Genomic DNA, 21,453 nt, shown 5'->3' on the forward strand with positions numbered 1-21,453 from the left:
GAAGATTTGGGCCTCTGACATCAGAATCTGGATGGAACAGTGACTTTGAAAAGGTGAAGGAAGATTATTTCCAATGTAGAATATATACCCAGCTCAACTATCTCTAAAGAACAGGATAGGGGGCTTCCCTGGGCGCAGTGGTTGAGAGTCCACCTGCCGATGCAGGGGACGCGGGTTCGTCCCCGGTCTGGGAAGATCCCACATGCCGCGGAGCGGCTGGGCCCATGAGCCATGGCCGCTAAGCCTGCACGTCCGGACCCTGTGCTCCACAGCGGAGGAGACCACAGCAGTGAGAGGCCCGCGTACCGCAAAAAAAAAAAAAAAAAGAACAGGATAGGATAAGGAGACCTTGGGCACACGTGTACTTGAGGAATTTACCTCCCATGGACCCTTTTTCTCCGAAAGCTACGGAAAGGTCCTCTGCCACAAGGAGGGAAAGGGACAAGGAAGAGAAAGACACGGGATGCAGCACAGGAGAGAGAGAAATGGAGTTCTCAGAATGATGGTAAGGGGAAATCCCAAGAGTGACACCCGTGAGGCAGGCCTAGCAAGCCATCAGCCCCCAAGGCTCAGAGGCCAGAGAGCCCCGGGAGAGCTGAACAGAGATGAACTTTTCCCCTTGTGAGAGAACTTCCTGCCCAGCATCCCCGTTCCCATCTCCTGGGCACGTATGGATGACGTTAGGCGGCCAGGAGGTGGACTATCTTTGGCCTCTGGTTTTGGCTTCGGGCTGTAACACACGCAGATCCCCGGCTCCCCGTGTGCTGGTTCTGCAACAGCTAAGTGTGCACTGTCTGACTACCTGCCGGCTTTGTCGGTCTGGCACCCACACACCCACATCTTCTGGGCTACCTGTTATTTTGTCTGCCCAGCTTCCAATCTCTTATTCTGCTAACAACGTCAACGTTCCTGGGGAAGCGGCCTTCCCTTCTCAGTCCACAGGCAAAAATCAGGAAGCTGCCTCAGTCGTCAGCAAGGACGAGCCCAAGACCTGTGACCCACGTGAAATCTATGTGACCCAAGCCAGCTCAGTGGGGCTCCATCCTAGGACCCAGATGGGAAAAGTGGGAGATTCTCTGATAACAGGATTTGTTCAGAAGGTGAGAGAGAGTCCCCAGGAGTCCCCAGGAGCGGGGTGTGATGGTAGCACAGCTGAGAGCGTGGCTGACGGACACTGGGAGCCTGAGCCCCGATGACGCCGTGGCACAGTGACTGGGTCCAACCGCGCCTAAAGCCCTGTAAGTCTTCACTCAGACGAGCCGATAAAACTCTGTGCGTAAGGCCACCTGACTTGGGTTTCAGGAACCAAATGGACCCACGCCAACACGGCGGGAAACGGGTGCCAGGGAGGGTCTCGGGGGAGGGTCTCACCTCGGACCACGGTGCCCGGGTAGAGGCAGCGGTACTGCTGGCTCCAGTAGGCTGCGATCCTGGTCCCTTGCGGCAAGAAGCGAGTGGAGGCCGGCCTCACGTCAATGATCTGGGAAGGCGAAGGGCTGAGCGCGGGCGGTGGGCAGGAGCAGCCCCGCGCCCGCCTCCCCAGCCCCGTCTCCCTCCCTCACCGCCTCCTGCAGCAGCTGCTCCAGACAGTAGATGTGGGGCCGGTTCCCGCGCTCGCCCTCCACCACCACACGGTATCTGCGAGGCCAGGGCGGCGAGGCGTGAGGTCCCCAGGGGAACCGCCACGCCCCAGACTCCCAGCACCCCCGCGCCAGCTCTACCTCCCGCACCACGGGGACGTGCCGTTGGAGCCTGAGGGTCTGCCGACCTGCGGCATAAACTCGGGGCCGGTCTAGCCCCTCTGCGCCCCCGTTTCCTCGTCTGCACAACCAGGGTTCACAGATCCAGGAGAGCCCAGCGCGCCCTCTCCTGCTCCTCCCCGCTGAGCCCCACCTGGGGGCCCGCCCATGCCCCCCAGTCCTATGCAGGGAAGCCACAGCTCAAAGAGGCGAAGCGACGCGCCCACAGAGGCCCAGCAAGGCTCTGGGTGCAGGACTGGGCGAGGCTCTTAGGCTCTGAGCGGAGCTGCCCCGCCTGGCGCCCGCCCGCACTCACATGTCCGGCGAGTGCACCGTCTGCACGTGCCCCGCGTACAGCAGCTTGTCATCCATGGGGATCAGCACACGCAGGCCATCCTTCAGCTCATCCTTGTCGATGATGCAGGAGCGAGGGGCTGCGGGAGTGGGCTCGGGTGAGGCGGGGTTGGAGCGGGGTTGGGGGCGGGGGGTCAGCCTTGAGACCCTCCGTCCCGTCCCCTGTGCCCTGCCCCCCAGGCCCACCTGTCGCCCCATCACCCCTCTCAGAGCAGAAGGCCCAGGGTGCCTGCAGGCACACGTGCATCTGTGCGCGCAGCTATGTGCCAGCAGATGGGCCTCGTGCGGGGCGCTGCATGCGTGCCAGGTGTGCACAGCCCCTCCCCTCCCAGCGCGTCTGCAAAGATCCCAGGCAGGGAGGAACCGGGGTGATACCCCGCAGGTGCTGCCCCACCCTCATCTGAAGACCACCCCTCTCTGAGCCCCAGCATGAGGCGATGCGTCATCAGAGCCCGTCACGCCCCTCAGCCACAGCCCTGGGACCCCTCCACCAGCTCCTCCTCCACCTTGGATGCTATCTGTTCTGGTGGACACAATCCCTCACAGCTGGGCTGTCAGCGCTGCCCACCCGGACCAGGCCTCCGCCCGAGGCTGCCACGCCCCATCACCGCCCCGGGCCACGTCCCCTCCTGGGACCCCCACCCCAGACTCTCCTCAGTTCTCCCCCTCCAGGCCCGACCATGCTGTCAGCCTCCTGGGCCTGCTCTTCTTCTCTATAGGACCTTGAACCTGGGCCCTCCCTGCCATTACCCCACACAGAGAAACCCAGATGGCTCGCTGGGGTGGACGGAATGACAGGCCCACTTCTTGGTCCCCGCCTGCACCCACACCCCTGCCACGGCTTCACCACGGGTGGAGTGGACTTCCCACCTCTTGACCTTGGGCGTGACCACGTAACCTGTTTTGGCCAATGGACGCAGGTAGAAGTGCTTGAATCTGAACCGAGCGAGGTCTCGGGAGGCCTCACTGGTTCCCACTCTCCCTCTCGAGCCTCTGGCAGCACGGCCATGAGAAGAACACACCCTGACCAGCCCAGCGGTCCAGGTGGGGCAGAGCTGTCCCTGAATCAGTGGACCCCTAGCCATCCCGTTATCATGGGAGCAAGCCCAGCTAAGGTCACCCTGCTGTCCTGCTGACAACTGATTGCCACCCTCCATTGAGTCTGAGCACTTGGTTGTTACACAGCAACAGCTGACAGATACACTCCCAAGCAGGTGACAAAGCTCCTCAGGGCTGGCCCTGCTCCCCCTCTCAATCCATCCCCACCCCCACCTAATTCATGTCCTCAACCTCAAGCTCCAGACCCCCGGGTCCAAGTGCCTACTGGATGTCACCTCCCTGGGATGTCCTCCGAGCATCCCAGCCTCCAGCCAGCAAAGCCCAGTTGCTCCCCTCTGAGACCCGTCTCGATGACAGCTTCTCCCCACCACCTGCCAATACCCATCCACACCCCTTCTCTTCCCCTCATCTGCTCACACAGCCCATGTACTCTCCCTCCTAACGCACTCAAACCCCCCCATCTCCCTCCCAGCTGCCCATTCCCTCCCCCTCCCGATGCTAGCTCAGGCCCTAGTAACTGCCCCAGGAGAACCTCCTGCACCTCCAGGCCCAAGCCAACGCAGCATCGTGGGCACTCACCGGGAGTTAGTGGCCTCTCCACAGCCCCGCCTCGGGGCAGGTGCTCATCCTCAGAGAAGCTCGAGTCCTGGTTGGGCTCAAAGTCCTCCTCGGCAGCCATGCTCTCCATCAGCTTGCTCACGGCTCCCCCCTTCCCCCGGTTCTGGGGACAGAGCAAGAAAGACCAGCGGCTTAGGACACGGCATCCCAGTCCTGCCCAGCTAGGACCCTCCCTGGAATCCCGGGGTCACAGCCAGGCCTCGGTGGAGTCTGCCACATGGGGGACTGGGGTCCCAGCTGGGCTCACCCCCCAGGCCAGAGGGAGGATGAAATGGGCTGAGGCAGCGCCTCCAGCCACACGAGGGATCTGGGGGCATGGGGGTGGGGCACACCCAGGGACGCCTCCGTCTGTCAACCAAGCAACGCAATTCACCCAAGCCTGGGGCCCCATGGGAAACCTCACCTCCTTCTTCACCTCCTTCCCTTTGGCTTTGGCCTTGTTCCTCTTGGCAGCGGCCGGAGAGCTGGTGTGAGGGGCCCGGGCCTCGGGGGGCAGGGCAGGAACACGGGGAGGGGGCAGCGAGGCTCCCGATGCGGCCTCCTTCCCCTTCTTCTTCTGGGGATGAAGCGACAGGGTGGCCGTCAGCGGGCAGAGAGGGCCCAGGCCCCGCCGCTCACTGTCCAGAGAGGACAAAACACCCTCCCTCTCCTGGCAAGTATTTCTGGTTTCAATCTCGTTTTATTACTACTGTATATTACTTGTTGTAAAAAAAAAAAAAAAAAAAGACACCACCGAAGTGTATATACGTGAGTTCCTCTCCAACGATCCCACCAACCACAGAGGTAACTAGAGGGACTAATAACAGCATGGTGTGTCCTTCCAGAGCTTTCCGCAAGCACACATAACCGTGTAAACATGTGGGCTATGCAGACACATCTGTGTATACACAGTACTTTCTTTTTTAAACACAGATGGGAATTTACCAAAAATTCTGCTTTGCAACGTTTTCCCCCTAGTACGTCTGGCAGACACAGAGGTGGTGGCGTCACGTTTTATTCTAACAGCTGCCCGAGGTGCCTTGATGGGGGGACCCGAGATTCATCCGACCACCCACCTCTGTTTATTCCTCTGCTGGATGGTGCCAAGAAAAACGACACTACCAATTAGTTCTACAGGTATATTCCTGGAAGGAGCACTTAGAACCGTACACCCACTGCCCGACTGCTTCCGGAGGCCTGCGTTACTTTCCTCTTGCCCCAGAAGTGTGGGGTGCCACATCCCCACCAACTCAAAGCCCCCAGGGTGGCTCAGGGACGCCCCCCGCGCTGGGGGAGCGGAAACTGGGCCAGCGTACGGGGACTGTGCACGGCTCCACTTATCAGAGCAAAAGAGTGGAAACAACCTAGATATCCAGCAACCTGGTGCGTCCGTAGATACAGTTACAAGCTTTTATCACAGCGGCTGAGGGTCCTGTTCTGAGGAAGAGGTGACAGCACAGGAAATGGAAGTGATGATACTCTGTATAAGAAGCAGGTTCAGGCTACAAAGGTGACGGGCGGTGAGGGCAGGGGTCACTTCATGCCTTTTTAAAAGCGACATGCCTAACGACCAACGACCAAGTCATGGGGCCAGGGGAGATGGAAAATTAAGACACCGAAAAAAGGAAGACTGGGCGAATGTTACCAAGACAACAGCAGAAGTCACAGCTTCCACATCAGACGGGTGAAATCCAAACCCAAGAGCATTAAAAGGAAAAAAGTGGGAAATGTTAGAGCAATAAGAGGTATTCATTTTAATCTCTATTTGGGGGGAAAAATATGTATTTTTTATATATACACACACACATTATGTTTTCTTGTTTCTGGTGCATGTTTTGATCCTGTGCACATTTCTGAAATCAGACTGCATCTTGGGGGTTGAAGGACTGTTTGTCATGTGGTTATGTCTCCTCTTGCCCTGACTTCTGTTATTAAATAGACAGCTTGTCTTATGGGGCACATCTTTGCAGCTGTACATAGTGGGGCAAGAGACACTGACAGCCAAAAAAAAAAAAAAAGTTATCTCCGTATGGAATTTAATTTTCTTCCTTTTCCTTATCATGCAAATTACTGTTACAATCAGATAAAACTGATAACCTTTTCTTTCCCACTGACCAGAAAGCCCATTTCTGGGAAGATTTTTTTTTTTTTTTAATAAAAAAACTCCAAAACTGACAAGTTCTGTACACAGAACAGAGATGTTCATTGCTGTGGTAATTACAATGGCAAAAGACCATCATTAACCAAATCACCAATGGCTAGCATGGTTGATGGCGGGAGATGTTGAAAACCACAGGACAGCAAGATGGTGGAATGTTATTCAGCCATTTGGAGACAGTGATTTAAAAAAAAGTAAAATAAACGGTCATGCCACATGGGAATGCACAAGATCTAACGCCAAGTGTGAAAAACAGGATACAGAGGCTTCCCTGGTGGTGCAGTGGTTGAGAGTCTGCCTGCCGATGCAGGGCACACGGGTTCGTGCCCCGGTTCGAGAAGATCCCACATGCCGCGGAGCGGCTGGGCCCGTGAGCCATGGCCGCTGAGCCTGCGCGTCCGGAGCCTGTGCTCCGCAACGTACGGCAAAAACAAAACAACAACAGCAAAAGCAGGATACAAAAGTGTCTCTCACAAAACTATGAACACTGGTTGTTCCTGGAGTGATTTCCTTGGTGTGTGACTTCTCCTTTGGCTGACCATGAATCGGTTCCGTCCCAGTGTCTGACTGTGTCATCAGAAGGCTGAGATCAGGTGCGCGAGCCCCCGGTCCCTCTCTCCCCAACAGAAGGTGCCCTCCTGGGAAAGGCCCAGAGAGGCCGGTTTGCCCTGTGGTTAAGGCCCCGGCTCTGGCGCTAGACCCCAGTGTTGAAAGCTCAGCTCTGATAATCATTAGCTGCTGGGCTAACTGGGCAGGTTCCAGGACTACCTGTAACGTGCAGTTAATATGAGTAAGCAACCTACCTCATGCGGCTTTGTAAGTAGTCATCTGTGACGTCAAAAGAAATACATATTTGGTTCCTGCCCCTGTTCCTGACACAGAGCTCCTAAAACCCTTTGGATTTCCTGGGTCACAGGAGCGAGCGCCTTTTGTTCTAATAAGGTGACTCTTGGTGAGTCCCTACATGGCTTCAGGATGGGGCCTGGTCACCAGAAAGACCAGCTACAACCAAAAGCTTGAAACTTTCAGCCCCACCCACATCCTCCAGGGAGGGGAGAGGGGCTGGAGGTTGAGTTACTAATCGATCATGCCTCTGTGATGAAGCCTCCATAAAAACCCCTCAACGACGGTGTTCAGAGAGCTCAAGGTTGGTGAACACGCCGAGGAGGGCGGTGTGCCCGGAGAGGGCATGGGAGCTCTGCACCCGTTCCCACCCACCTTGCTCTGTGCCTCTCCTCCACCTGGCTGTTCCTGAGTTGCATCCTTTACAGTAAACCGTAACAGTAAGTAAAGTGTTTTCCGGAGTTCTGTCATTCTGGTGAATTATCGACCGGAGGAGAGGGGTCATGAAAATCCTTGATCTATAGCTGGTTGGTCAAAAAGCACAGGTGACAACCTAGAACTTGCGACTGGCATCTGGAGTGGGGATGGGGTGGGGGCAGTCCTGTGGGACTGAGCCCTTCACTGTGGGGTCTGCACCAACCCCAGGGAGTTAGTGTCAGATGTGCTGTGAGCAGAGGCAACGCGTTTCCCTTTACCAACACATTAAGTACACAAACTGGTTAGAACACGCCTGGCCCCTACCATGGGTCAACCCTGTACAATCATCATCATTATGTATTATTGGAGCGCCTTCTCTCCAAGGATCAGAAAAACCTGAGATGGCTTCAGCCGTGAGAAAACAAGAACAAGAGATCCCTGTGGATGACACTGAAATGCAGCCCCTTCCTCACTACCACCCATTATCAGGAAATTGATGCGGAGTCTGGTCCCTTTTTGTGGCTTTGTCTAGAATGACACTGCTATTTGAGGGTTTGCCTTCCATCAGGGACATGGAGTAGAGAGGCCTGAGTCAGAGACCACTGTCGCGAGCTGGCCATTAGGTCTGAATGCGACCACCTAAAGAGCGAACTACTGGCCGTGAGCTTCCTAGCAGCCAGTGCAAGAAGGGTAACAGGTCTAAAAAAAAAAGAAGGGTAACAGGTCTAATCATCACTGAGTTCTTGAAAAGCAGATGTTCTCAACCTGCGGTGTCTGTGGAGAGAATTCAGGGACCTCTGAACCTTGGATGGGGAAAAAGAAATCCCATCTCTATTTTCCCTAACCTCTCAAGAAATGAGGTTTTCCTTTGGGTGTGAGAGCTAAGACTTTGTCACCAACAGCAATCACTGTCATGTAGCGCATGACAGTTACGGCAGAGACCTTGAAATATCATCTGAGCTCATCAGTTCACACGACAACACTTGCTAGCCCGGCTGCAGGTGTCCTTATCAAAGACGTTCATCAAGGGGCACCCAGAGGAGTGCCCATCACAGAGGTCGTCGGTAGGTGGGTGACTGCGTTTCAGGGTCACCACCGCCCTTTGGGGTCTCTGTGCCTCGCCCAGGTCTGAGAACTCTACTCCGAGACAGGAGGTCCAAGGGCCCCCGCCCCACGCCGCGCCCTACCTTCCTGGGGTCCTTCCTGTCCTTCGCGCGGCCGGCGTCCTTGCGTGGGCTGGGCGGGCCAGCCTTGCCGCAGCGGCCGGGCTTGGTGGCAGCAGGCGCAACGCTGCTGGGCGCGGGCACGGCCGACGCGTCATGCAAGAAGATGCGCTCGCTGCGCCGCCGCGTCCACAGGTCGTCGTCGCTGGCCTCGGGCCCCGCCTCCAGGCCAGGCTCCTTGGGGCCCCGCGGCTTGCGGGCCTTGCGCCCCTTCTCGGCCGCCAGCTTGGCCTTGTCGGGGCTGCCGGGGCCCCGGGTGCCGGGCGCAGCCAGGGCAGGACCTGGCTCCCCCAGCCCCTTCTTGGGCCGCAGCAGCCCAGCAGGCGACCGCTTCCGCACCTTGACCTCGCTCTCCGAGTCGGTGTACTCGAACTCCGTGCCTGCACGTGGGTGAGGGAGGGGCTGTGGACAGGGGCTCCCGGGCCCCCACTTCCCACCCACCCACCCAGCCGCTCTGGCCACCAGGAGAAAGGCCACAGCCCAGCCCTCCTACAGGGGATGGCGTCACCGTGGGAGGCTTCAACCCGTCTCGGGGAAGGAACCTGAGGCCCAGAGGAGGAGGGCTTCCAGCCGCATGCTTGTGAGCGGCAGACCCTGCTGGCCCCTCCCGTCCCAAACCCTGCCGGCTGCCCAGACTCTGCTCCGGACCCCTCACCCCAAGAGCATCGTCTGGGCATGTGAAGATTCCTGCCTGGGCACGTGTGAGCTTCCCCGCCCCTCCTGTGCCTCCACAGGAGTCCCGGAAGCCAGGGCAGGTGAGCCGGGGAGGGCCCACACCTGTAGGGGCAGCAGCTCTAAGGGAGGAAGGTGGGAAAGCCTGCACAAAATCCCCGAGCCCAGAGGGCCCTCCGCTCTGCTTGCTGGTGCCACTTCTCAGAACTGGGAGGTCCTTGGCACACACTCCCCTTTCTAGAGGACAGGCTTCCCCAGAACCCACACAGCCCTGGGGCCCAGCCCCTCCCCTCACCCCCGAAGCCGCCCCTTCCCACAGCCGGAGGGCCCACATCCCTCTGCTGCAGAGCAGCCCTGAGCCTAGGGCCCAGCTCCTGGGCTCCTTGAATGCACAACCTCTCACCAGGATCCGCTGTCCTCTGTCCTTTTAAACCCCCAGGTCTTCGCTCCTGCTGGCCCTCTGCCCAGAGCACCATCTCTCCCCTGACCTCTACCTGGACAGCTGCAGCCTCCTTTCTGAGAAGACCCACTCTGCGTCCTGGAGAGTCCTCTGGCCATCCCTCCATCACCACAGGCACACAGCACACTGCAGAAGTCCCGTCTGTGTTTGTCTATCTCGTCCTGCTCTGCCCCCAGCAATAGATCCCCGAGTTCTCCTGGAGCCCACAACACTGGACAGCTCAGAGCCTGGCCCAGAGCTGGTGGCCAGGGAAAGAATCTAAACGGGGAGTTAATGGTGCTTCTCCCCATGAGGAGAATGAGGAGGGCCTGCCTCCTCCAGGCAGACCCCGGAGATGAGATGTCCGTGACAGCCCTGGGCTGACCACCCCAGCAAAGGACTTGCCCTGGGTCCCAGACCAATGAGCTGGTAAGCCAGGGCTGGACCCCAGGCCTGCACCCCAGGCCTGCGGAGCCTTGAGCAGCCAGCAGCCTGGCCACAAAGGCTCCTGAGGGACGCCCAGCCCCATCACCCCAACAGGTGCAGCCGCAGTATCAAGGGTGGGGCTGGGAGGAGGGCGCACTTGCAAAGCTTAATGATCCTGTTAATTAACCTTTTGTTAACAGAGCTGCCGGGGGAGGCAGCTGGGGGCTTTCGTGGCTAATTAGGGTGCAGGCCACAAAACACCACTGGCTTTGCCAGTCCTGCTTTTGGGTATGACAGAATGAGACCCCACCTGATGACAGCCCCCTGCAGAAAACCTAGATGCACACAGAATACTGCAGGTACCTGCAGAGGGAGCCAGTACAGGACAGTGCGCAGAGCAGTGACCAGGAGTGGACACTCGCTTGAAAGAGGGGAGGGTGGAGCCTCAAGGGTAAGATCGCGTCAGAAGATAAATATTTATGAGACCCATGGGGCAGCACGAATGGTGCCTGGCACAGAGAAAGCGGGCTCTGTCAGGGTCCTGTGGTGGCGACAAGCATGAGGCCCGGAGAGAGGGAAGGATCTGCCGTGGCCTCGCTGCGGGACAGGACGGAGCAGGGAGTAGAACCTGCGTTCTTGACTCCCAACCAGCGTCCTGTGCAAATGCCTCCTCCCCAAAACAACAGGCAGTAAAAGAGGAACAAAGGAACAAAAAAACAGACCAAAAAAAATAGACAAAAAATAATGAAGACAAGAGTAAAGACACAGATGCAAAGTCAAGGGATAAAAAAAGACATACGATGTGAACAGAGACCAAGGAAGAGCTGTGGTGGCTATACAGACATACCTCACTTCATTGCACTTTGCGGATATGCATCTTTTTACAAATTCAAGATTTGTGGCAACTCTGCATTGGGCAAGTCTATCAACGCCATTTTTCCAACAGTGTTTACTCCATATCTCCGTGTCACATTTTGGTAATTCTCACAATATTTCTAACTTTTTCATTATTACTATTATATTATATTATTATATTTGTTATATCTGTCATCAGTTACCTTTGGTGTCACTACTAAGACTCAACGAAGGCTCAGATGATGGTTACCAATTTTTAGCAATAAAGTATTTTTTAATTAAGGCATGTACCTTTTTTTTAAAACATAATGCTACTGCACCCTTAAGACTATAGTATAGCGTAAACGTAACTTTGATACGTACTGGGAAACTAAAACATTTGTGTGACTCGCTTTATTGTGGCTTTATTGTGTTGGTCTAAACCCACAATTATCTCTGAGATATGTCTGTACTTTTATCCAACAATACAGATTTTAAGATAAAAATCTAGACAAAGAAGGACTTTTTTTTTTTTTTTGCGTACACGGGCCTCTCACTGTTGTGGCCCCTCCCGTCACGGAGCACAGGCTCCGGACGGCGCAGGCTCAGCGGCCACGGCTCACGGGCCCAGCCGCTCCGTGGCATGCAGGACCTTCCCAGACCGGGGCATGACCCTGCGTCGGCAGGCGGACCCCCAACCACTGCACCACCAGGGAAGCCCAAGAAGGACATTTTAAAATGATGAAATAGTCAATCCATCAGAAGGACATAAACAAATGTGAACATAATCCAGAAACATATAAAAAAGATTATACACCATGACCAAGTGGGATATATTCCAGGAATGCAAGGTTGGTTTGACATTCTTTAAAAAAAAAAAATCTTTAAATCATTCTTTAAAAAAAAAATGTAATACACCATATTAATAGGATAAAGGATAAAAACCACATGAACACAACAACAGACACAGAAAAAGTAACTGACAAAATCTAACACCCTTTCATGATAAAATCACTCAACAAATGAGAAATAGAAGGAAACTTCCTCAACCTGACGAAGGACATCTATGAAAAAACCCACCACTAACATCATACTTAATGGTAAAAGAATGAGTGCTTTCTCCCTAAGATCTAGAGGGCAGGAAAAAAAACCAAACAAGACAAAGATACCTATTCTCACCACTTCTATTCAATATTGCATGGGAGATTCTAGCCAGAGCAATTAGGCAAGACAAATAAAAGGAATACACACTGGAAAGGAAGACAAAACTATCTCTATCTGTAGATGACATGATCTTGTATATCAGCGGTCCCCAACCTTTTTGGCACCAGGGACTGGTTTCATGGAAGACAATTCTTCCACGGATTGGAGGGGGGATGATTCAGCCGGTAATGCGAGCCATGGGGAGAGATGGGGAGCGGCAGATGAAGCTTACTCACTCACTCGCCCGCCGCTCACCTCCTGCTGTGCGGCCCAGTTCCTAACAGGCTGCAGACCAGTACCGGTCCACGGCCTGAGGGTTGGGGACCCCTGTTGTATACAGAAAATCCTAAGGAATCTACTAAAAAGCTTTTAGAATAAATGAGGTTAGCAAAGTTGCAAGACACAAGATTAATTTACAAAAATCAATTATATTCCTATACATTAGCAACGAATACTCCAAAAATGAAAAGAATTCCATTTAAATAGCATCAAAAATAATAATTACTTAGAAATAAATTTAACAAGAGAAATGCAAGACTCATACAATGAAAACTACAATTGCTGCAAGAAATTAAAGACCCAAATAAATGGAAAGACATTCCATGTTCACGGACTGAAAAACTTACATCGTTGAGGAGTCAATACTCCCTAGTATTATCTACTGATTCAATACAATTCTTATCAGAATCCCAGATGGCTTTTTTGCAGAAATGGATAAACTGATCCTAAAATCCATATGGAAATGCAAGGGACTCTGAAGCACCAATCTTGAAAAAGAACAACAAAGATGGAGGACTCATACTTCCCAGTTTCAAAGCTTCCTACAAAAACTCCCACAGTAATCAAGATAATGTGGTACTGACATAAGGACATACAGATCAATGGAATAGAACTGAATATCCAGAAATAATCTTTCATATTTATTTTCAACTGTTCAACTGCTTTTTGACAGGGGCGCCAGGAGCATTTGATGAGGAAAGAACAGACTTTCAACACACGATACTGAGGCAAATGGATCTCCACATGCAAAAAACCCCTACATCACTCGCACACAAAAATAACTCAGGATGGATCACAGACCTAAATGTAACTCTCAACCTATAAAACTCTTAGGAGAAAACAGGACTAAATTTTTGTGACCCTGAATCAGGCAATGCTTTCTGACATAACACCAGAAGTACAAGTGACATCAGAAGAAACAGATAAATTGGATTTCATCAAAATTAAAATTTTTTGTTTTAAACAACACTATCAAGAAAGTGAAACAGGGACTTCCCTGGTGGCACAGTGGTTAAGAATCCACCTGCCAATGCAGGGGACACGGGTTTGATCCCTGGGCCAGGAAGATCCCACATGCCACGGAGCAACTAAGCCCGTGCACCACAACTACTGAAGCCCACGCGCCCGAGAGCCTGTGCGCGGCAACTACTGAGCACACATGCTGCAATTACTGAAGCCCGCACGCTGTAGGGCCTGTGTGCCGCCAAGTACTGAGCCTGCATGATGCAACTACTGAAGCACGCACGCCTAGAGCCCGAGCTCCGCAACAAGAAGCCACCGCAATGAGAAGCCCATGCACCGCAACAAAGAGTTACCCCCGCTCACCGCGAATAGAGAAAGCCCGAGTGCAGCAATGAAGACCCAACACAGCCAAAAATAAATTTTAAATTTTAAAAATAAATAAATAAATAGAAGAAATGGGAAGTGGTTGTAAATTATACCCAAAGAAAAAGGAAGGAAGGAAGGAAGGAAATAACAAAGAGCTGAAATCAATAACTTCTAGCCACACTGATCAAGAAATAAAGAAGAGAAACAGATTATCTGTAACAGCAATGAAAAAGGCAACATCACCACAGACCCTTAGGACACTGAAAGCATTAAAAGGGGAAATTGTGAACTCTCTGCCAATACGTTTGACAATTTAGATGAAACGGATGTTTGGGGCAAGTGCAGAGGCCTGAGGGCTCTGGGATGCCTGGTGCAAACAGGGGTGGGGTGGAGGCTGTGGACAGGATGATGCTGTCTGAGCAGCCAGTCTGAGGGTGGAGGGTCACATAGGTGCTATCTGTCCAGAGGGCAATGCAGCCAGTCAGAGGCCCTACACAGAGAAGTGGCCTGGTCAAGTGTGAGCTCTGAGGAAGTGCAGAGGACACCCAAGAGGGGTAGGCCTGGATGGAGCCAGGCCCGAAGCCCCCGGGGGACAACTGCAGAACATGGGGCTAAGAGAGAGAGAAGGGAGAGGAGGGAGGCAGGGCAGGGCCTGGAGCCTGGTGTGGACTCCAGGGAGACAGTGACATCACCCCAGAGATGGGGTCTCGGGAGGTGGTGCAGGCCACTGGGAATGGGCTTTGGTCCTGAAGCCTGTGGAGTGCGTGAAGCCAGGGCAGCTGGGGGAGGCCTGGGGGGCAGTAGGGTAGCACCCAGGGCCCATTTTCCTGGCCCCGGCCCCTGCCAGGAGGGCCTCACGTATACTGCTAAGGCTCAGAAAAGGGCAAGGAGGCCGGAGCAGCCCGGCCAAGGAGCTGCCCCTACTGAGGCCAGGCGAGCTCACAGCCTGAACACATGTAGGACCACCTCAGTCGCAAACACCATCCCCAGGTGAAGGTGGGCTGGGTCCATGTTGGGAGAGTTGGCCCCGTGAGAAAGGGAGGGGGCCCAGGAGAGGGTCCCAAGACGTCTGTCTATCCCAAGAAGACAAGGATATGGTTGGAGATGCAGAAAGAGCAAGTGGGGCCGGGACCAGGCTGAGCCTCCTGCCCAAGTGGTAGTGCCGGCTGCCTGTCTGCCCATCCAGGCAGTGGGAAGGTAGGCCTGGCTCACAGCGACCCAACACCTGCCCCCCCCACACACACACACGCACACTGATGACCTCCTCCAGGCTGTGACCCCAGGCCCCATGAGTCCTGCCCTGTCTGGGCCAGTGCATCTCACTGAATGAAACCCCTCTACTGCCCCAAGTGTAAAGAGCTTCCCCTTCTTCCAAAAGGCTGCATGGCCTGTTCCTTCCACCTGCACCTTGATTTCTTCTACGTACGCTTAGCCACCTCCCACTTCTCTGTCGTGCCTCAACCAGAGCGTCGCCAACCTGGAGCGGCCTCCCTGACCCCCCAGGCTGGATCGGGGCCTCCCGTGGGCTCCCACAGCCCCGCGGCCGCAGATCCGAGGCCTCTGCTTCCTTGAGCTGCCTGATGTCGGGCACCTGAGGTGGAGGGATCAGGTGCTGTTCGTTGGCAGCATCAACAGTGAAAGTCACTGCACGGTTTTGGAGACTCCTCACAGGGAGTGGCAGGCCACAGCCGCCACACCCAGTGCCCTCTGCTAAGGACACGGCTGGCCCAGGAGGCAGGGCTCCCAGCTTATCTGAGCCTCGGACGCCTCATCTGTAGCATGGGGCAGCGACACCCGACTCCCTGCAGCCCACCTGCTGGTACTTACCCATCAGGCTCTGCCGCTCCTCCTTCTTGCGGGCCTTCTGCTTGGCCTCCAGCTGCACCACTGACAGGGACGGGCCCACGGTGGGGCTGGGGAGGGCGCTGGCTGCAAAGCGGGCCAGCAGGCCCAGCCCGCTCTCCTCCAGGCCTGGCGACAGCGCCCGCTCCCGGGCCCCCAGCCTACAGCCTCCGGCGGCCTCGACCTCCTCCTCGTCCAGCCCGTCCTCCTCGTCTTCGTCCTCGTCCTCGGAGCTCTCATCTGGCGTGCAGAAAACAGGGAGCGAGTCAGAGCCCTGGCCCGAGCCTGCGCCTCCCCCCACTGCCCCATCTCAGCTGGAGCGCCAGCGAGGGGCCCTGGCTCCAGCCCAGCTCCTCACTCCTCGCCAGCCCACAAGTCCCCCCAGTGGCCCAGTGCCCCCCATCAAAGCGAGCCCAAGACCTGGGCATCCTGGACAGCCCAGAGGTGGGCAGCGGCTTTGGGAGTCGAGAGTGTTTCTGCAAGGGGAGCACCAACATGCACCTGTGCTGCAGGGAGGGGGACGGACACACGGACAAGGACTGGAGACAGCGCTCTCCACGGTCTCACGCGCACGCACGCGCACACACACGCCCCGACGCACAACGTGAAGGCTGGGAAAGGGGGCAGGAGGGGAGAGGAGGAAAGAGGGGAAGGCGGGGCAGAGAGGGGAGGGCGGGGCAGAGAGGGGAGGGCGGGCCCTGGGGGCTCGGGCTGAGGCTCGGACACAGGCGCCTGGGGGCAGCTTCACCAGTGGGAGGCCTGGCGGCTGGCAGCAGGAGAAGGTGGAGTTTGGTCTCTTCTTGGGGGGTGGGGGGCTCCCATGGTGGAAACCCTGAGCAGGCTCTGGGGTCCAAAGTTGACTCCCAGCAACACGCCCGCACTGGGAAGCCTGGGGCAAATCCCCGGCCCTCTCTGAGCCGCTAGTTTCTTATCTGTGAAAATCTCATCTCATCGCAACCCAGGGAGCCACAAGCGGGCTACGCGACCCCCGGGAGCAGGAAGGGGGCAGGGGGCGGGTCCACTCGGCTCCAGCAGGCCGAGGCTCGGCACGGTCAGGGCCTCAGGCAGCAGAGCAGGATTTGAACCCGGGGCGGGCTGGCTCATCACCCACAGTCTAGTGGAAAGACACTAAGGAAGCCCCAGCCTGTCTCCCCGGTTGAAGAGAGACAAGCTTCTCCCCAGAAACTGGCCCTACGGCACGAGGACCTGCAGCCCTGAGCCCAGCTTGGGCCATCGGGACAAAGGAGGGGCAAGCTGTGGGCCCGGCGGCCACAGCAGGGAGGATGACACTCCCTGCATGTGAACTAAGCCCTCACCAAAAAGAGAGACCTTCTGGAGGTACAGGCTTGCTTCCTGCCTTTCCAGGGACACAGCCCAGCTAACCCCACAAGGGCGGCGGGTGGGGGGGGCGCCCAGTACCTCTGTCAAGGAGCCGCCGAGGGACACCTGCCAGGGGGGGCCTGTCTGCCCAGGGCGCTGGGAGTGTGAAGGTGGCTCTGGGGCCGCTGGCCCAGGGCTGGGCCAGGCCGGGCTGGAAACAACTCTCCAACAAGAGGCTGGAGGAAAATGAGCCGTCGTCTCTCCGTGTCGTCTGGGGGCAGGGAGTCTGGGCCCAGAGGTGGACAGGCCCTGGACGGTGGCCAACTCCACATTCTCCTGCCTACGCCCCAAGACGCCTGGCTGCTGGAGTGCAGCTAGCGGCCGAGAGCGGCGGCCCCAGCAGTGCCCGTGAGGACAGGGTTCGGTCTGCCCATTCATCCGAGGGAGCCCTCAGTGAGGGAAGCAGACAAGAGCCCAAGGAATGCCCGAAGGGAGTCGAGAGAGGAAGGAGGCAGAGAGAGAGAAGGTCTGTTAAGAGTGAGAAGACGGAGACCCGGCTCCCAGAGCGATGGATGCAGCGGGATGGAGGCCAGCGGGGCGGGCAGGTGGCAGGCAGGCAGTGCACACTTGCGATCCATTCACATTGCGGACGTCACATGGCTCTGTCTCCGCCCAGTGGGCCACAGCGGCAAAGCAGGCTAAGTGTAGGCAGACTGCAGGCAGCGCCCGGGTCCCCCACCTCAGGCAGGCCCCCCGGGGGCTGGCCGAGCTGAGCAGGGGGTGGGCGGGGGGCTGGCTGGGGCGGGGCGGGGTTGGACACGGGGCCAGCTTTCCCTTCTAGAGGTGGCCTTCCCGGGGCTGCTCAGGTGTGGAGCCTCCAGAACTCTCTCCTGCCCAGCATTCTCTGCTGGCGGGGTTGGGCTGGCTCTGGGTTTCTGGAGGTCTGGAATGTCCACATCGGACCCCAGAAAGCCAGCAGCGGCCCCCAACGCAACCCAGCACCCTGAGATGGAAGAACGGTTGGAAAGCAGACGGCCGAAAAAAGGTGTGCTTTCCACGAAATGCTGATGAGGGTAATCGGGGTCTCCTGAGGCCCTCCCCGCCCCCTGCTCCCGAGAGCCTGACAGCCCACCAGGGCCGCCTCCGACGGCGGCTGGTCTGCTCAGGCCAGGGTCCGAGGGGTAGGGGCAGCGGAGGGGGTCTCAGGACCAGGAAAGCCTTTCTGGAGGTGTCCACACCTGAGGCGACAGAGTTTGCCAAGGGCAGGGGGAGAAAAAGTCCCAACAAAGAAACCCGCGGAAATGCAGAAAAACTTTTTTTCATAGAAAAAACTCTTGGCTCGGTACGTGGGGTTGGCTGTTGTCACTCGGTTTGGTTTTCCAAAACCCGATCCGTAAATGCCAAAGCGATCCGCTGCTGCCATAGCCGGTGGGGGCAAACCCCGAGGGGGGGGGAGCAGAGGGGACACAAAGAAAAGGGTTTCGCCTACCTACGGAGCAACGAGCCAGGCTCGGACCCAAGCTCAGTGACCCGCTGCGCCGTCTGCCCTACTCCCAGCCTTCGCTTTGCGTCCAGAGTGCAGCGTGAGAGCAAATGCAAGAGACCAAAACAGACATTCAAAGCATCATGGGTAGGGGTCAAGGGTGAAGGTATGGTCAAGCTGCTGGGGGAGAAAGCAGACACACTAGAAAAGCCAAGCCAATTAGGTGTTTTAGTACCAGATGTCAGTAAGGCCCTATTACCCAAATATCCCTTTCAAGACCTGACCAGCGGTCTGGGTGCAGCGGGGACCCCTCCCCTCGCCCCCTGCACTCCCCCTTATCTGGGCTCCGTCCACTGCTGTGTCTGGCCCTGGTTTGCTGGACCCTGGATCCCTCTGCCCATTCTGGGCAAAGGGCCCCTCACTACAAGATCTGCGGGGCTGCCTGCTTCTCTATGGGGTCTGGGCTGGAGCACGAGAGCTCCAAAACTTGGAAGCTGGAACTCTGGCTTTGATAGGGGGGAGGAGGCATAGGGGGCCAGCCCAGAAGACGGGGAGAGGGGAATGGCGAACTAGCCAGACTGGTCCACAGAGGCCCAGGTTGGGGGAGGCCTCGGAAGACGAGGCTGGCTGGAGAGCTAGTGGCCCGGGTTGTACGTGCTCAGGCACGGCAGCAGCACCGGAGAACGCGAGCCCCGGGAGCACCCGGCCCCCGCCCACGTCGTCTCCAGGTCACCCAAAATGTATCCCAGCCAGAGCATCGGGGTCTAGGCTCTGACCCCCAGGTGCTGCTACCCAGGCTCTGGGATCCCTAAAGGGGGGTCCACCCTGAAGCAAATCCAAAAGCAGGGCGAGAAGCACTTAAGGATCGGCTGGCTGCCTCGCCCCCCCCCCCGGCCCGCCCCAGGACATTTGTGACTGGAGGTCCTGGAAGGCTGAGACATTTCTAACCCCAGAAGTTGAATTCTGACGTTAGGGAAAGCAGAGCCAGGGCGCTCACAGAGGCCCCTGAGGCCAACCCCCTCTTTGTAAGTGAGTTTGAGAGCAGACGAGCCCGGGACTGAGCCTGGGACTCGCAGTGAGCTTTGCCCCCCAACACGGCAATGAAGCCTTTTGAATTTCACAACAAAACTCAGGGACGGCAAGCGGTCTTGACCCTGCACTGCCTACATTGCCCTTCGAAACAGAAACATGCGTTAGAAAATGAGTGTTTGCAAATATTTTTTAACCACTGTTGCGTAAGAATAGAGCTTTAAGAAAACAAAAGACAAACAAGCAGCTTAAAAAAAAAAAAGGATGAAGCTGGAGGTGAAAGCAGTTGACTTTAAACCTGAAAAATGAAAGGCATGCCAACAGCTACCAGGGATATTTGAATAATAGAGAGAGCGCAGACTGCATTATTCCGTCTACCCCTTCTGGGGCAGGGGTGGGGAAGGGGGTGAGGGGGGCAGGAGGAACAAAATGAGGGAAGCGGCAACCTAATGGTCTAGTCAGGACACAGCAAGAGAGACAAGGCACACGGGTTTAGTTAAAAATGAACTCGATATGTTTAATAAAGCTCGATATTACCAAAATCGCGGTACAAACATCAAGTCACACGCCCACACGACAGAATTCCATTTACAAAATGTCCCCGGGGAGGGAGGCCTCCACGGGCCCCTCCGGGAGGACCCACCCAGGCCTTCGGTCCAGGGGGCAGGGGAGGCGAGGGGAGGGGACAAGAGAGGAAGACTAAAAACAGTCCATATGAAAGCTCAGAAAGAGCCAGCCAATGGTCTTATCACGATGATACAGGTACAAATAAAAACAAAAACAAAGACTCGGGCTGATACAGCAGGCTACGCTGCCAAGAACCAGACGGCCGCCCCGGCCGGCCATCCCGGCGGCGCCGCGGCCGCCCTCCCCGCCTCGCTCTCGCGCTCGCTCTCGCACTCACTCTCTCGCTAGGAAACACGGGAGGTATTGTGTGTTTGGAGCTAGTAACCTTGGTCAAACGAGTCCTCCGAGGAATCGCTGAAGGAGGAACGGGCCTCGACCTCTTGAAGCAGCAAACAAAACGGCTGCTTCCTGCCGGCGGCCGGCTTGGGCTTCAGAGTCCGGGCGGCCGCCAGGCCCCTCTCGGTCAGCTTGGGGCCGCCGGCCGGCTTGCTGCTCTTCGCCACCATGCCGCAAAGGATGGAAGATGTCAGTCTGGAGCTGGAGGGGCCTTGGGCAGCCCACTCGTCCTTCAGGAATTCCTCCTCTTCCTCTGAGTCCGTATCTGCAGTCAAAGTAGTTTTTAATAGAGATAAGTCACAGGGCGCCGGGGGGAGGGAGGGGGCTGGTGTCTTTCTTCCATTATTCTCAGCGCTTTTGAGAACAATCTCCTACTCGCCAGACAGAGAGGTCCAGATGCCTACGGGCCGGCCGTGGAACCAGCTGAGTTCCGCCACCTGGAGCTCTCCTCCCGACCTGGGCCTCGCCTCTCACCCGCGAGGCCTCTGAGCTGCAGGCGTCTTCCGTGGGTTCGGACGGAAGGCCGAACTTCTAGGCCGGCTGCGGCCAGCATCCCCCACCACCCGGCCACTCTCAGGAAGGTCTCTGCCCAGGGCACAGAGAGCACCGCCAAGTCCTGTCTACCCCACGGGACTGCAGCCGGCCCAGAGGCCCCTTGTGGGGAGGGACAAGGCCTAGGAGGGGAAGGGCTCAGTTAGAGCCATTCTTTCCCAAAACACCAGCTCCCGGCGGTGTGCAGGGCCAGCGGACGCAGGCTCACGATGGCGATCGCGCACCCCCGTTCCCGGCCCCCTGCTCAGCAATATCAGGACGGCGGCTTGAACAGTTACACCAAAGAAACAGGCACATGATGTTGCAGTGATATCCGGGCTGCTGTCCCCCCACCCTTTCCCTATCAGAGAGCCGGGTTACCAGTACACTGCTGCCGGCTTCCCACAAGTCTCCAACCTTACTATACGGGTGACGCTTTCCTGAGAGACATCACCCAGCTCTGGGGAGGTGGGCTGTCAAACGGGCACAGCTCTGGCCCCTACCAATCCCACCCCGGACATATACCACTTTGATCCGTTTTACGTGTGAAGCTGTTAAGCAAGATTTCGTCGGATGGAAAGGCTCTGCAGTCAGAGACTGGGGTCCCTTGATCTGGTAAAACCCACCCCAAACATGGGCAACGTTACTGGACGCAGCCGCAGCTCTGGCACGCCAGCTCTCTCCAAGCCCAAGAAAAACTGTGTGTGTGTGTG

The 21,453-nt window shown here is 56.6% G+C and overlaps 1 protein-coding gene across 11 annotated transcripts in view; it reads right to left on the minus strand.

Moving 5' to 3' along the window:
* Positions 1-21,453, minus strand: part of TNRC18 (trinucleotide repeat containing 18) — an 89,154-nt gene that overhangs the window by 9,391 nt on the left and 58,310 nt on the right. For all 11 annotated transcript variants that reach the window (XM_027125682.1, XM_027125686.1, XM_027125683.1 and 8 more), the window contains 8 exons: positions 20,199-20,474; positions 15,400-15,654; positions 8,355-8,770; positions 4,174-4,326; positions 3,732-3,873; positions 2,056-2,173; positions 1,563-1,638; positions 1,372-1,480 (listed from right to left, as the gene is read on the minus strand). In XM_027125682.1, the coding sequence (XP_026981483.1) occupies positions 1,372-1,480; positions 1,563-1,638; positions 2,056-2,173; positions 3,732-3,873; positions 4,174-4,326; positions 8,355-8,770; positions 15,400-15,654; positions 20,199-20,474 (1,545 nt within the window). The remainder of the gene's footprint in view (positions 1-1,371; positions 1,481-1,562; positions 1,639-2,055; positions 2,174-3,731; positions 3,874-4,173; positions 4,327-8,354; positions 8,771-15,399; positions 15,655-20,198; positions 20,475-21,453) is intronic.

Source organism: Aethalodelphis obliquidens, unplaced genomic scaffold (genome assembly GCF_003676395.1).
Source record: "Aethalodelphis obliquidens isolate GAN/ISIS:26980383/991018 unplaced genomic scaffold, ASM367639v1 scaffold30, whole genome shotgun sequence".
Lineage (NCBI taxonomy): Eukaryota > Metazoa > Chordata > Mammalia > Artiodactyla > Delphinidae > Aethalodelphis > Aethalodelphis obliquidens.